This window comes from Mesoplodon mirus (assembly GCF_964341445.2).
Source record: "Mesoplodon mirus genome assembly, chromosome: 19".
NCBI lineage: Eukaryota > Metazoa > Chordata > Mammalia > Artiodactyla > Ziphiidae > Mesoplodon > Mesoplodon mirus.
In genome coordinates, this window is record NC_138995.1 from 14,304,953 (window position 1) to 14,322,764 (window position 17,812).

Sequence of the window (17,812 nt, forward strand, 5' to 3'; positions counted from 1 at the left end):
AATTGATATTTGAGGAACTTGTACTCTTTTCAAGTACACAGGGCTCATTTACCAAAATGGAACACATTCTGGGCTATAATGTAAGTCTCAACTATTTTCAAAGATAGAAATCATACAGAATTTGTTTTCTGTCACTAGTGGAACTCAACTGGAAATCAATAACAAAAAGAAAACTAGAAAAATTCCCAAATGTTTAAATACTAAGCAACTCACTGCTAAGTAGCCCATGGAGCAAAGAAGAAGTAAAAATGGAAATTCTAAAATACTGTCAATTATGCGTTAATGTAAATGAAACATATAAAAACATATGGGGCTTCCCTGGTGGCGCAGTGGTTGAGAGTCCGCCTGCCGATGCAGGGGACGCGGGTTCGTGCCCCGGTCTGGGAGGATCCCACATGCCACGGAGCGGCTGGGCCCGTGAGCCATGGCCGCTGAGCCTGTGCGTCCGGAGCCTGTGCTCCGCAACGGGAGAGGCCACAACAGTGAGAGGCCCGCGTACCAGAAAAAAAAAAAAAAAGAAAAAGAAAAACATATGGGCTGAAGATATAGTCAGGTTTGGAGGAAAATTTATTGACTTAAATGCATATATTAGAAAAGATGAAAGGTTAAAAATCAGTGCTCTAAGCATCTCTCCTAAGGTTTAGAAAAAGTACAACAAATTAAACCTACAGAAAGTAGAAGGAATGAAATAATAAAGAGTAGAAATCAATGATATTGAAAAGAAATGAACAATAGAGAAAATCATCAAAAGTTGGTTCTCTGAATAAAGCCCTAACAATACAGATCAAGAAATAAAAAGATACAAATTACCAATATCAATAATGAAAGAGGAGATATCACTATAAGTCCTAAAGACATTACACAGATTATAGTTATTATAAACAAATTTTATGCCAGCAAATTTAAAATTTTAGATTAAATGGGAAAATTCTTTGAAAAAGTTTACCAAAAATTACATAAGAAAAAATAGAAACATCTCAGTAGATCTATAGCTACTAAAGAAACTGAATCCATTTTTAAAAGGTTCTAGACCCGAATGGCTTGAACAATCAATTTTTCAATCATTTAAGGAAGAAATAACATGAATCTTAAAAAAATTTTTCCAGAGAGAGTTTTAAAAGAGAATAATTCTCAACTTGTTTTATGAGACCAATTTGTTTTTTCAGACCAAAGACAAAGGCATTTCATGAAAACAAAATTACAGGCAGGCCAATCTTTCTCATGAATCTGGATGCCAAACTTTCAAAGAAAATATTAGCAAATCTAATCCAGGGATTTATTAAAATGATAATGGTTAAAACTTATATTTATCCCAGAATATAGCAGGGATTTAGTATTTGAAATTCAATCTCTTCATTACAAGAATAAAAGTGAACTAATGCATAATCATCTCAACAAAAGCAGAAGTAATTGATAAAATTCAAAACACATTCAAGATTGAAAGTCTTAGAAACCTAGAGACAGAAGGGAATTCACTTAATCTGATAAAGATTATCCACTAAAGTCATCATACTAATTCATGAAACACTGAGCACTTCCCCTCTGAGACTGAGAACAAGAAAATGATGTTCATTCACTATCATCATTTCCATTGATCACTGTACTGAAGGCCTAGCCTATGCAAGAAATAATAAGAAACAAAAGGCTAAAAATTTAAAAAGAAGAAAACTATGATTATTTGCAGATGACTGATTGTATATAAACAAAATCCAATATCATCTACAGATAAATCATGAGCTAATAAGTAAATTTATCAAGCTCTGTAGATAAATGATCAACATACAAAATTCAATATTTTGATATTCACAAAAACTTAAAAAATAAAATTAGAAAAAAACACACTAGTTATAAAAGAAAAAAATGACAAACTGTATTTCATCAAAATTAAATTACTTTGCTAATGAAAAGACCCTGTTAAGAAATTAGAAAGATAATCCACTGATTGTGAGAAAATATTAACAATAATAATTTCTGAAAGACTTGTATGGAGAATATACAAAAACTACAGGCCAATAACAAAATGATAAATAACCCAATAAAGATTGGGCAAAAACCTTGAATACACACCTGAGAGTAGAAGATAAAAATAGAAGAAGCACATAAAAAGTTACTCAACATTACAAGTCATTAGGGAAATGCAAATTTAAACCAGAAGAGATACCACTTCACTTCCACTAGAATGACTCAAATTAAAACAAAACAAATGAACAAACACAACAAAACAGAAATAGACTCAAAGGTACAGAGAACAAACTGGTGGTTGCCAGAGGGGAGGGGACAGATGGGCAAAACAGGGACAGAGGATTAAAAGGTACAAACCTCCAGCTATAAAGTCAAGGTCACAGCTCATGCAGCTCAGTATCAAAAAAAAAACAAACAACCCAATCAAAACATGGGTGGAAGAACTAAATAGGCGTCTCCAAAGAAGATATACAGATGGCCAACAAACACATGAAAAGATGCTCAACATCACTAATAATTAGAGAAATGCAAATCAAAACTACGGTAAGGTATCACCTCACACTGGTCAGAATGGCCATCATCAAAAAATCTACAAACAATAAATGCTGGAGAGGGTGTGGAGAAAAGGGAACCCTCCTACACAGTTGGTGGGAATGCAAATAGATACAGCCACTATGGAGAACAGTATGGAGGTTTCTTAAAAAACTAAAAATAAAACTACCATATGACCCAGCAATCCCACTACTGGGCATATACCCTGAAAAAAACGTAATTCAAAAAGACACATGCACCCTATGTTCATTGCAGCACTATTTATAATAGCCAGGACATGGAAGCAACCTAAATGTCCATTGACAGATGAATGGATAAAGATGTGGTATATATATACAATGGACTATTACTCAGCCATAAAAAGGAATGAAATTGGGTCATTTGTAGAGATGTGGATGGACCTAGAGTCTGTCATACAGAGTGAAGTAAGTCAGAAAGAGAAAAACAAATATCGGGCGGAAGAGTAAGACGCGGAGATCACCTTCCTCCCCACGGATACACCAGAAATACAGCTACACGTGGAACAACTCCTACAGAACACCTACTGAACGCTGGCAGAAGACCCCAGACCTCCCAAAAGGCAAGAAACCCCCCACATACCTGGGTAGGGCAAAGCGGAGAGATCCCCACACAGAGGATCAGTGCCGAGCGGCACTCACCAGCCCGAGAGGCTTGTCTGCTCGCCCGCTGGGGCGCGCAGCGCTGGAAGCTGAGGCTCGGGCTTCGGTCAGAGCGCAGGGAGAGGACTGGGCCTGGCGGCGAGAACTCAGCCTGAAGGGGGCTAATGTGCCACAGCTAGCCGGGAGGGAGTCCGGGAAAACCTCTGGAGCTGCCGAAGAGGCAAGAGACTTTTTCTTCCCTCTTGGTTTCCTGGTGCGCGAGGAGAGGGGATTAAGAGCGCTGCTTAAAGGGGCTCCACAGACGGGCGCGAGTCGCGACTGAAAGCGCGGAGCCCAGAGACGGGCGGGGGACGCTGGGGCTGCTGCTGCCGCCGCCAAGAAGCCTGTGTGCGAGCGCAGGTCACTGCCCACACCGCCCTTCCGGGAGCCTGTGCAGCCCGCCACTGCCGGGGTCCTGGGATCCAGGGGCGGCTTCCCTGGGAGAACGCACGGCGCGCCTCGGGCTGGTGCAACGTCACGCCGACCTTTGCCGCTGCAGGCTCGCCTCCCACTCCATGCCCCTCCCTCCCGCCCGGCCTGAGTGAGCCAGAGTCCCCGAAGAGGCTGCTCCTTTAACCCTGTCCTGCCTGAGCGAAGAACAGACGCCCTCCGGCGACCTACACGCAGAGGCGGGGCCAAATCCAAAGCTGAGACCCAGGAGCTGTGAGAACAAAGAAGAGAAAGGGAAACCTCTCCCAGCAGCCTCAGAAGCAGTGGATTAAAGCTCCACAATCAACTTGATGTACCCTGCATCTGTGGAATACATGAATAGACAACACATCATCCCAAATTGAGGAGCCCGGAGTCAGTGCTGTGCCTCTGAGGTGGGAGAGCCAACTTCAGGACACTGGTCCACAAGAGACCTCCCAGCTCCACATAATATCAAACGGCAAAAATCTTCCAGAGATCTCCATCTCAACACCAGCACCCAGCTTCACTCAACGACCAGCAAGCTACAGTGCTGGACACCCTAAGCCAAACAACTAGCAAGACAGGAACACAACGCCACCCATTAGCAGAGAGGTGGCCTAAACTCATAAAAAGTCTGCAGACACCCCAAAACACACCACCAGACGTGGACCTGCCCACCAGAAAGACAAGATCCAGCCTCATCCACCAGAACACAGGCACTAGTCCCCTCCACCAGGAAGCCTACACAACCCACTAAACCAACCTTAGCCACTGGGGACAGACACCAAAAACAACGGGAACTACGAACCTGCAGCCTGCAAAAAGGAGACCCCAAACACAGTAACATAAGCAAAATGAGAAGACAGAAAAACACACAGCAGGAGAAGGAGCAAGATAAAAACCCACCAGATCTAACAAATGAAGAGGTAATAGGCAGTCTACCTGAAAAAGAATTCAGAATAATGATGGTAAAGATGATCCAAGATTCTATTTCCCAGATCCAAAATCTTGGAAATAGAATAGACAAAATGCAAGAAACAGTTAACAAGGACCTAGAAGAACTAAAGATGAATCAAGCATCGATTAAAAACACAATACATGAAATAAAAAATACTCTAGATGGGATCAATAGCAGAATAACTGAGGCAGAAGAACGGATAAGTGAGGTGGAAGATAAAACAGTGGAAATAACTGCTGCAGAGCAAAATAAAGAAAAAAGAATGAAAAGAACAGAGGACAGTCTCAGAGACCTCTGGGACAACATTAAACGCACCAACATTCGAATTATAGGGGTTCCAGAAGAAGAAGAGAAAAAGAAAGGGACTGAGAAAATATTTGAAGAGATTATAGTTGAAAACTTCCCTAATATGGGAATGGAAATAGTTAATCAAGTCCAGGAGGCACAGAGAGTCCCATACAGAATAAATCCAAGGAGAAATACGCCAAGACACATATTAATCAAACTGTCAAAAATTAAACACAAAGAAATCATATTAAAAGCAGCAAGGCAAAAACAACAAATAACACACAAGGGAATCCCCATCAGGTTAACAGCTGATCTCTCAGCAGAAACTCTACAAGCCAGAAGGGAGTGGCAGGACATAATTAAAGTGATGAAGGAGAAAAACCTGCAACCATGATTACTCTACCCAGCAAGGATCTCATTCAGATTTGATGGAGAAATTAAAACGTTTACAGACAAGCAAAAGCTGAGAGAGTTCAGCACCACCAAACCAGCTTTACAACAAATGCTAAAGGAACTTCTCTAGGCAAGAAACACAACAGAAGTAAAAGACCTACAATAATGAACCCAAAACAATTAAGAAAATGGGAACAGGAACATACATATCAATAATTACCTTAAATGTAAATGGACTAAATGCTCCCACCAAAAGACACAGATTGGCTGAATGGATACAAAAACAAGACCCGTATATATGCTGTCTACAAGAGACCCACTTCAGACCTAGAGACACATACAGACTGAAAGTAAGGGGATGGAAAAAGATATTCCATGCAAATGGAAACCAAAAGAAAGCTGGAGTAGCAATTCTCATATCAGACAAAATAGACTTTAAAGTAAAGACTATTAGAAGAGACAAAGAAGGACACTACATAATGATCAAGGGATCGATCCAAGAAGAAGATATAACAATTGTAAATATTTATGCACCAAACATAGGAGCACCTCAATACATAAGGCAAATACTAACAGCCATAAAAGGAGAAATCGACAGTAACACAATCATAGTAGGGGACTTTAACACCCCACTTTCACCAATGGACAGATCATCCAAAATGAAAATAAATAAGGAAACACAAGCTTTAAATGATACATTAAACAAGATGGACTTAATTGATATTTATAGGACATTCCATCCAAAAACAACAGAATACACATTTTTCTCAAGTGCTCATGGAACATTCTCCAGGATAGATCATATCTTGGGTCACAAATCAAGCCTTGGTAAATTTAAGAAAATTGAAATTGTATCAAGTATCTTTTCCGACCACAATGCTATGAGACTAGATATCAATTACAGGAAAAGAGCTGTAAAAAATACAAACACATGGAGGCTAAACAATACACTACTCAATAACGAAGTGATCACTGAAGAAATCAAAGAGGAAATTAAAAAATACCTAGAAACAAATGACAATGGAGACACGACGACCCAAAACCTATGGGATGCAGCAAAAGCAGTTCTAAGAGGGAAGTTTTTGTTTTTTTTTGTTTTTTGTTTTTTGTTTTTTTTCTTTTTGCGGTATGCGGGCCTCTCACTGTTGTGGCCTCTCCCGTTGCGGAGCACAGGCTCCAGATGCGCAGGCCCAGCGGCCATGGCTCACGGGCCCAGCCGCTCCGCGGCATATGGGATCCTCCCAGACCGGGGCACAAACCCGTATCCCCTGCATCGGCAGGCGGACTCTCAACCACTGCGCCACCAGGGAGGCCCAAAGAGGGAAGTTTATAGCAATACAATCCCACCTTAAGAAACAGGAAACATCTCGAATAAACAACCTAACCTTGCACCTAAAGCAATTAGAGAAAGAAGAACAAAAACATCCCAAAGTTAGCAGAAGGAAAGAAATCATAAAAATCAGATCAGAAATAAATGAAAAAGAAATGAAGGAAACAATAGCAAAGATCAATAAAACTAAAAGCTGGTTCTTTGAGAAGATAAACAAAATTGATAAACCATTAGCCAGACTCATCAAGAAAAAAAGGGAGAAGACTCAAATCAATAGAATTAGAAATGAAAAAGGAGAAGTAACAACTGACACTGCAGAAATACAAAAGATCATAAGAGATTACTATAAGCAACTCTATGCCAATAAAATGGACAACATGGAAGAAATGGACAAATTCTTAGAAATGCACAACCTGCCAAGACTGAATCAGGAAGAAATAGAAAATATGAACAGACCAATCACAAGCACTGAAATTGAAACTGTGATAAAAAATCTTCCAACAAACAAAAGCCCAGGACCAGATGGCTTCACAGGCGAATTCTATCAAGCATTTAGAGAAGAGCTAACACCTATCCTTCTGAAACTCTTCCAAAATATAGCAGAGGGAGGAACACTCCCAAACTCATTCTATGAGGCCACCATCACCTTGATACCAAAACCAGACAAGGATGTCACAAAGAAAGAAAACTACAGGCCAATATTACTGATGAACACAGATGCAAAAATCCTCAACAAAATACTAGCAAACAGAATCCAACAGCACATTAAAAGGATCATACACCATGATCAAGTGGGGTTTATTCCAGGAATGCAAGGATTCTTCAATATACACAAATCAATCAACGTGATACACCATATTAACAAATTGAAGGAGAAAAACCATATGATCATCTCAATAGATGCAGAGAAAGCTTTCGACAAAATTCAACACCCATTTATGATAAAAACCCTGCAGAAAGTAGGCATAGAGGGAACTTTCCTCAACATAATAAAGGCCATATATGACAAACCCACAGCCAACATCGTCCTCAATGGTGAAGAACTGAAACCATTTCCACTAAGATCAGGAACAAGACAAGGTTGCCCACTCTCACCACTCTTATTCAACCTAGTTTTGGAAGTTTTAGCCACAGCAATCAGAGAAGAAAAGGAAATAAAAGGAATCCAAATCGGAAAAGAAGAAGTAAAGCTGTCACTGTTTGCACATGACATGATACTATACATAGAGAATCCTAAAGATGCTACCAGAAAACTACTAGAGTTAATCAATGAATTTGGTAAAGTTGCAGGATACAAAATTAATGCACAGAAATCTCTGGCATTCCTATATACTAATGATGAAAAATCTGAAAGTGAAATCAAGGAAACACTCCCATTTACCATTGCCACAAAAAGAATAAAATATCTAGGAATAACCCTACCTAAGGAGACAAAAGACCTGTATGCAGAAAATTATAAGACACTGATGAAAGAAATTAAAGATGATACAAATAGATGGAGAGATGTACCATGTTCTTGGATTGGAAGAATCAACATTGTGAAAATGACTCTACTACCCAAAGCAATCTACAGATTCAATGCAATCCCTATCAAACTACCACTGGCATTTTTCACAGAACTAGAACAAAAAATTTCACAATTTGTATGGAAACACAAAAGACCCCGAATAGCCAAAGCAATCTTGAGAACAAAAAATGGAGCTGGAGGAATCAGGCTCCCTGACTTCAGACTATACTACAAAGCTACAGTAATCAAGACAGTATGGTACTGGCACAAAAACAGAAAGATAGATCAATGGAACAGGATAGAAAGCCCAGAGTTAAACCCACGGACATATGGTCACCTTATCTTTGATAAAGGAGGCAGGAATGTACAGTGGAGAAAGGACAGTCTCTTCAATAAGTGGTGCTGGGAAAACTGGATAGGGACATGTAAAAGTATGAGATTAGATCACTCCCTAACACCATACACAAAAATAAGCTCAAAATTGATTAAAGACCTAAATGTAAGGCCAGACACTATCAAACTCTTAGAGGAAAACATAGGCAGAACACTCTATGACATAAATCACAGCAAGATCCTTTTTGACCCACCTCCTAGAGAAATGGAAATAAAGACAAAAATAAACACATGGGACCTAATGAAACTTAAAAGCTTTTGCACAGCAAAGGAAACCATAAACAAGACCAAAAGACAACCCTCAGAATGGGAGAAAATATTTGCAAATGAAGCAACTCACAAAGGATTAATCTCCAAAATTTATAAGCAGCTCATACAGCTCAATAACAAAAAAACAAACAACCCAATCCAAAAATGGGCAGAAGACCTAAATAGACATTTCTCCACAGAAGATATACAGACTGCCAACAAACACATGAAAGGATGCTCAACATCTTTACTCATTAGAGAAATGCAAATCAAAACTACAATGAGATATCATCTCACACCAGTCAGAATGGCCATCATCAAAAAATCTAGAAACAATAAATGCTGGAGAGGGTGTGGAAAAAAGGGAACACTCTTGCACTGCTGGTGGGAATGTGAATTGATACAGCCGCTATGGAGAACGGTATGGAGGTTCCTTAAAAAACTACAAATAGAACTACCATATGACCCAGCAATCCCACTACTGGGCATATACCCTGAGAAAACCATAATTCAAAAAGAGACATGTACCAAAATGTTCATAGCAGCCCTATTTACAATAGCCCGGAGATGGAAACAACCTAAGTGTCCATCATCGGATGAATGGATAAAGAAGATGTGGCACATATATACAATGGAATATTACTCAGCCATAAAAAGAAATGAAATTGAGCTATTTGTAATGAGGTGGATAGACCTAGAGTGTGTCATACAGAGTGAAGTAAGTCAGAAAGAGAAAGACAAATACTGTATGCTAACACATATATATGGAATTTAAGAAAAAAAAATGTCATGAAGAACCTAGGGGTAAGACAGGAATAAAGACACAGACCTACTAGAGAATGGACTTGAGGATATGGGGAGGGGGAAGGGTAAGCTGTGACAAAGTGAAAGAGCGGCATGGACATATATACACTACCAAACGTGAGGTAGATAGATAGTGGGAAGCAGCCGCATAGCACAGGGAGATCAGCTCGGTGCTTTGTGACCGCCTGGAGGGGTGGGATAGGGAGGGTGGGAGGGAGACGCAAAAGGGAGGGGATATGGAAACATATGTATATGTATAACTGATTAAATGTGTTATAAGGCAAAAAATTAAAAAAAATGTATTGGGACATTACACTTATTGTACTCATAAATTTTTAAATATTAATAAATCATTCTGTAATGTTAAAAAAAAATATCGTATAAAACTGCTTATATGTGGAATCCAGAAAAACGATACGGATGAACTTATTTGCAAAACAGATATAGAGACACAGACGTAGAGAACGGACGTATGGATATGGGGGGAGGGGGGGATGAATTGGGAGAATGGGATTGACATATACACACTACTACGTATGAAATAGATAACTAATGAGAACCTACTGTATAGTACAGGGAACTCTACTTAATGCTCTGTGATGACCTAAATGGGAAAGAAATCCAAAAAAGAGGGGATATATGTATACGTATAGCATATGTATACATAAACCATATGTATACGTATAGCTGATTCACTATACATAGCAGGAACGAACACAACATTGTAAACAAACTATATTCCAATAAAAATTAATTTTAAAAATAAAAAAGCCAATGTCACAGGGATTAATGTACAGTATAGTGAATATAGTCAATAATACTGTAATAACTTTGTATGGTGATGACAGATGGTCACATGACTTGCCGTGGTGATCATTTTGCAATACATAAAAATATCAAATCACTATGTTGTACACCGAAACTAATATTAATATTGTAAGTCAATTATACTTCAATTTTTAAAAAAACACTTACATGACCAAGAGCTGGTGAGTATGTGGAGTAACTGGAACCCTTAAACATTGCTGGCGAGAATGTAAAATGCTTCAACCACTTTAGAAAACTTTTTGGAAGTTTCTTATAAAGTTAAGCATATAACTACTCTATGATCCAGCAATTCTACTCCCAAATATTTACCCGAGAGAAATAAATGCATACGTACACACACACACACACACACACACACAAACTTGTACAATAATGGTTATTAAAGCTTTATTCATAATAGCCCAAAACGTCAAACAATTCAGTTACATTAACAGATGAATGGATTAACTATGTATAACCAAACAGTGGAATACTGCTCAGGCGTAAAAAGGGAATTGCCAACACAATTCACACAACAATATGAATAAATTTCAAAAACATTATGTTGAATGAAAGAAACCAGACACAAAAGAGTATATACTGTATGAGTACATTTATCTGAACTCCAAGAACAAGCAAAACTAATATAAGATGATAGAAATCAGAATCTCTGGGATGGCAGATGGAGGGATTGACTGGAAAGGGGCATGAGGGAACTTTGTGAGGTGACAGATGTTTTATATCTTGAATGTGTTATACAGGTATTTACATTTGTCAAAATGAATCAAATTGTACATTTAAGATCTGTGCATCTTATACCTAAATCATACCTCAATTTTAAAAGTAATAGAAGAATCACTTGCAGGATCCTCAAAGATGAATGAATATATAGGAATAAATCTAATCAAAATGTTCAAGACTTATACCCAGAAAACTGCTGCTGAGAGAAATTAAATAAAACCTAACTACATGCAGGGATAAACTGTGTTTATGATATACAGAAAGGATTGCAAACTAGTGGGAAAGGATGAACTGCTGCATAAGTATTGCCGAATAATATGAAAAAAGACATACATTAAAACAGCTTTAAGTAGCACATTAAACTGGAGATTGAAATAACTAAAATACTCAATAAAACATTTTTCAAACTACTTTAAAACTGATCACTAACCTGATAGGAAAATAAGGACATTAAAGCAAAGTGAAGAATACCAGGAAATCATCTAGTGCCAAGGTTGTCTTTTGCCTTAGTGGACTTTGTTAACCCTTGAACTTCTGTTTTAACTATTGCATTGGGTGCCTAGGACAGGACATAAAGTCCAGGGCCTGCCCAAAGTAACGATGCTAAATCCCGAAACTACAAAACACAAAGAGGCATAAGATAATGATGGGGTTCAGAACACACTACCACAAAATATGGCACCTTGGCATATTAAATATTTCAAGCTGAAGGAACATAAGAAATGGCAGGTGCAAGAGGGATTTTCTTAACTTCCCCTGAAGCAGGTCACAGATCCACCAGGTGAGAGGTGCCCTCCAAGACCAGGTAGAAAGAAGCATGTGTATCTTCAAATATAGAGGGACATCAAGAGGAGCCTGAATAAGCAGGCCTTACTGTTTCCCCCAGTGTGCTGCTCTTAGCTCATGTCATTTTTTTGTCCTATCACGTTTTCCTACAACTCTCCATCCTTCATCGAACCAGCATAAAGGAATTCAGATTTTACTACTTCTTCAGATCTTCATTTCCTTATGAAGCCTCCCATATCATGTAAAACTTACATTAAATAAATTTTTATGTTCTTCTCTTGTTAATCTGTCTTTTGTTACAGGGGCCCCGTCTTAAAAACCTAAATGGGTAGAGGAAAAAGACATTTTTCCTCCTCTACAGATACCATGATTGAAAAGCCATAAGAAACAACAAAAAGCAAAATAAATAAATAGATGAGCAGACTTAATATGTTTGAATTACCACTACACAATATAAGTATGTTTAATATATTTAAGAAATAAAAGGGAAACATGAAAAATAAAAGACAGCAATCAGATTTGACAAGAACCAAATAAAACTTTCAGAATTAAAATAATTATAATAATTGAAAAAACTCAGCAGGTGAGTCTTCGCTGAAGAGGGAATTATTGAATGGGACAATGGATAGGAAGAAAGTATCCAGAGAAGTCTACAAAAAAATGGAAAACATAAAATAGAGGTTAAAAGTAATAAATAACACACTAATAGTAGAGTAAGTAACAGAATAATAAAGTAGTTGGAATTCCAGAATAAGATAATAGAATGGAGACGAGCCAATAACCCACATGGAGAAAAAAAAAAGAAACATGGTCCGCACCTGACACATATGCAAAAATGAAATCAAAGACAAATCATTAACTTATACTAGCAGCTAAAACTACTGCCCTTCTAAAAGTAAACACAGGAGAACATATTCATGATCTTGGAAAAGGCAAAGATTTCTTAGCAAGAAGGCAAAAAGCATTAATCGTGAAAGAAAAAAGGGCTTCCCTGGTGACGCAGTGGTTAAGAATCCACCTGCCAATGCAGGGGACACGGGTTTGAGCCCTGGTCCGGGAAGATCCCACATGCCGCGGGGCAACTAAGCCCGTATGCCACAACTACTGGGCCCGCGCGCCACAACTACTGAAGCCCGTATGCCTAGAGCCCGTGCTCCGCAACAAGAGAAGCCACCGCAATGAGAAGCCTGGCCCTGCTCGCCACAACTAGAGAAAGCCCACGTTCAGCAACAAAGACCCAACGCAGCCAAAAATAAATAAATAAAATTTAAAAGGTTATTGCATTTCAAAAAAATGATAATACAGATCTCATAAAAATTAAAAATGTCAGCTCATCAAGAAATGTCATTAAGGAAATGAAAAGGCAATCTACAGACTGGTAGAGAAAATTAACAACACATATACTTGACAAATGACTAGTATTCAGAATAACAAGTTGTAAAGTACTCTTACAAATTAATGATAAAAGGAAAAACAACTCAAAAATGAGCAAAAGACTTCAACACTTAATTTAAAAAGATATATGAAAAGCCAGCAAGCACATGTGTTCAACATCATTAATTATTAGAGAAATAAAAATTAAAACCACTAGAAGACATCACTTTATACATCTAGTATACCTAAAATGAGCAATACAACACTATGGGTAGGCGAGGGTGTGAAGCAACTGGAACTCCCAAGCTTTGCTGGTGGGAGTGTAAAATGGCACTACTTTGAAAAACTGACATCCCTGGTGGGTTATGTACTGTGCTTTTAATCTTCCACTGTTGGGTGACATGGGCCAAAACGTCCCCCTTTTGCTTAAGCTAGTCCAGGTTAGGTTTTTCTTACTAGCAGCCAGTGAATTGTGGACAACACTAAAAGATAAATATAGATTGTGCCACTGATTATGAATTGTTGTTATGCTGGGCAGTGTGAAGCCAGGACCACTTAACCACAGTCCTTATGCAAGGGCTTGATTGATCCTGCTCAGATAAGCATCCACAAAGTCAGCAACTCTGAACTATGACCTAGGTATCATTTGTTGCTTTTTCCCTGACTGTGCACTTCTGTTTTCTCCCTACAGTACCCTTCTGATGCAGACAATCTGGGTCAATCAACACAAATGGGTAAAAAAGAAGTGAGAAGGAAATGAGAAAAATCATGAAATAATAAATATTAGTGATAAATATTAATTTGAAAACCAACTTCAGAGACTTGCATAACGTACATGCAGTCTACATGACCATAGATTAAATATTTGAAAAAACAGTAGGTGAATTTTCATTACTATCCTGGGTGGGGCCTTCAAGAAAATGCTAGCAGCAATAGACAAAGTCCTAGGTTTAAGTAAGACATTTGCATATTCTAAGGATTAAAGTAACCGGATCTTACACCCAGTTAGAGGACACACACAAGAACATTCTGAACTCGGGTTTGTATTTTTTAAATGTTAGACAAATGCAGCAGTAAATGGAAAACCCATGTGTTATTATGTTACCTTCAAGTTTCCATTTACATATAAATAATCTCAATCTACCAGTGTAACTTCTGGGTATGGGTTTCTTCCACTCCTTCTGAGCCCTATATTTCTCAGGCTTTCAAGCACAGGAAAAACTGGTAGGTGGGATTTATATGTGGCTCAGCATCATTTCTGCTGGAGGCATTCAGTCTTTAGTTCTTTACCTTGTGGGTCTTAGCTTACTCTAATGCAGCCAAAATAACTATTTCCTGTTTTGCCTCATCATGTTTTCCATCTGACCTTTCTTAAAATGTAGAACTTTTAACAAAGAATAATACATACCTGTGTCGTAATACACAATAAGCTTTTCGCTGTGATTGCCCACGGTTTGTGGCTCAAAATCCACTTCCAGTTGCATGGACTCTCCTACATTAAGAGTTGCAACAGATGGCTCTATAGAGAAGGGCCTGTAACACACATGGAGACACATCATCAGAACACATTCCTATATGAACACATATAGCTGATTCACTTCCTTGTACAGCAGAAACTAATGCAACATTGTAAAGCAATTATACTCCAATAAAAAAAAAAAAAAAAAAAAAAAGAACACATTCCCGACTAGTGGGAGGGGGAAGGGGAGAGGAGACGTGAGTTCCACTTCTGCAGACAACACAGACCGGACACCACAATTCAGTGATTCAGAAGTATACTTTCCCCTTAATGTGAAAGAACTTTAGTATTAATATTAAAATAACAGTTATAGAACAACAAATGTAAGAAAAACTTAAATGATGCATAATATTCTTGTTTGTATCCTTGCCATTTAGCCTTTCTTTTAACATTCACTGAGTGATTCCAGTAAAGGACAGACTTATAACATGTACGCAAATACTGCAATTTGCAAAAGAACAGTACCTTCAAAGGGATAAAAATCAAGTTTTGTGAGAGTTCAGCAAAGAGAGGGTTTTATGATGGAAAAACATACCAGAGTCTCAAGAGGAAAATGATCACACAATCACATGAGGATAAGGTGAGGGCAGTCTAACAAAGGGTCTTTTTAAAAGGGGGGAAGGGGTGTAGGGAAACTACAAGAGATGATGCGATTGCCCAGGGTTGCTCACAGTAGAACTGTTACCACCTCTAGGCCCAAAGAGCCAAGGAAAAGGAGTGGTTTTGAAACCCACCAGAGTCCTAAGAGAAGGCTGCCTTATGAGGCTCAAAGGGCTTTAGTTAAGAGAGACAGTCAGCCCAGGAGGCCTCACACATAGGACACTAGGGGGAAAAATGTCTTGACCTCACATCCTTTGCCTGATTGCCTGCTGGGACTCCCACTGGCTGAACCCAACCAGAAGCCAAAGGCATGGGAGCCTATTAACCTCTGCCATATAGGTTAGCCTCCTGGGTGAGAGTAAGCTGAAGAAGGGTGGAGAGCATTTGGAAAGGCAAACTGGGGACATCTGTGTCTTGAAAATAGAATTTGGGCATGCAGACCTTATGGGGAGGTAGGGTGGATCTGGGAACAGGAAACAGTTGACTTTAATTGTCCTGGAAAGGAAGAGTAAGAGAGAAGCTGGATCTGATCTCATGAAGTACCTTAAATAACTTACAGAGCTCTTCCTTCTAAACAGGAAACCCAGCCCTTTTAATTATTTTCATGGTCCATTTCACTTCTTTAAATTGCCAGTTTTTCAAAGTAATGTGTTGGACAACGTATCTGGCAGGCTAAGCTGTTTCTGATTATTTACTTCTGTCGCAACTGTTTTTAGTCTTCAGTCCTTAAACCTTCCCTTAGATAATGAACTTAATTTCAGAAAACCTAACCTTTCTTCTATGAGGGTTCGGAGCTTGCAGCATGGGTAGCACTTGGTGGTAACGGAAATGATCACTGCAGGACCTCGAGTGCTTCCTACCACGGGCAATTGTTTATTTTCTCTGGTGCCCTCTATTTGGATTGCCCTCTCCTTTCACTACTTTCCCATTCCTTCGTCTGTCCTTTTCCCACACCTTCAGCACCGAACCTCCAATGAACTCCAGGCACTGTTGTAGGGGCACCATGAGGTAGTAGTTACTAGCCTGGAGCCAACTGAATAAGTTCAAAACCCAGATCAGCCACGAGCTTGGGTAAGTCACTGAACATTCAGTTTCCTCATCTGTAAAATGAGGATAAAGACAGCACCTATTTCACAGGGTTGTAGTGAGGATTAAAGGAGTTGATAGAGGTAAAGTGTGTAGAATAATGTCTGGCATGTAGGAAATGCTGAACAAATGTTTATTATTATTTTTGTTAGTGCTATTGTTATCTCCCTCATTGGCAGCCGGAGGATGATCTTGGGTATTCAGGTGAGTTCAGGTTGTTATCATCCTCCTCTCAAGCCTTCACACTGCTCTAGAGACATTGGAAAAAATCACACACAGGACATAACACATCAATCTCTTGTTCAAACACCTTCAGTGGCCCCCATAATCTATGTAATAAAGTTCAAAGTCCTCGACATTTGAGGTCCCACACAATCTACTCCCAACTAGTTTTGGCCTTCTCATGAAACAGATACATCTGTCCAAATACATTATACACCTGTCACATTCCATGTCAGACTGGGGTGGGATGGGATGGGAGGGCTTTAGTCTCTACACCCATAACCTTCCCCAGCACTGCATCTCCTCTTCCTTCCAACCAGACAGTGCCCCCTACATAGACATTCCAGAACTGCTTGGGTCAGATAGGAACATTCACTGTTTTCCATGTCATACTCCTTCCAAAGTCACCCATCATAGCCTAGACTCAAAGTTACCTTTTAAATAGAACCTTTCCTGATTCTCTCTCTTATTAATAATGTCTCCTTCCTCTCAGAGGCTATAACTTTATTTTTTTTATTTTTATTTATTTATTTTTTTTGCGGTACATGGGCCTCTCACTGTTGTGGCCTCTCCCACTGTTGTGGCCTCACCCATTGCGGAGCACAGGCTCCGGCCGCACAGGCTCAGCAGCCATGGCTCACGGGCCTAGCCACTCCACGGCATGTGGGATCCTCCCAGACCAGGGCATGAACCCATGTCCCCTGCATCGGCAGGCGGACTCTCAACCACTGTGCCACCAGGGAAGCCCTATAACTTTATTTTTACTTCTTACTTTAGCTCACCTTGTACAACAATAAGTTTTCATGCCTGTCTCTCCCAATAGCTAGAGACTCTTGAGATGAAAGGAAAGAGAAAGCAAACAAAATTTCATTAGCACATACTCTATGCTGGGTACTACAGTAGGCACTTTACATATATCAAGTCTTTTAATCCTCACAAAATCTTGAGAAAGTAGGTCTTGTTATTTGCATTTTAGATATGAGAAAGCAGATGCTCTAAAAGGGCAGGCAACTGGCCCAAAGCTATCCAGCTAGGTAGTGGTAGAGCAGGGATGGAAGTCTGCCTTCAAGTTTTTTCTGTCTCCCCAAACCATCCCTGAATGTGGAAGCCACCTGGTTAGATTCATCTTTGTGTCTCTTACTACCCCATGCATAGCTCTTTACTCATAGGA

General features: G+C 39.2%; 1 protein-coding gene across 1 annotated transcript in view; it reads right to left on the bottom strand.

Annotated features, from left to right (window-relative positions):
- Window positions 1–17,812, bottom strand: part of HYDIN (HYDIN axonemal central pair apparatus protein) — a 437,603-nt gene that overhangs the window by 317,302 nt on the left and 102,489 nt on the right. The window contains exon 7 of the mRNA XM_082606776.1: window positions 14,623–14,747. Coding sequence (XP_082462902.1) covers window positions 14,623–14,747 — 125 coding nt within the window. The remainder of the gene's footprint in view (window positions 1–14,622; window positions 14,748–17,812) is intronic.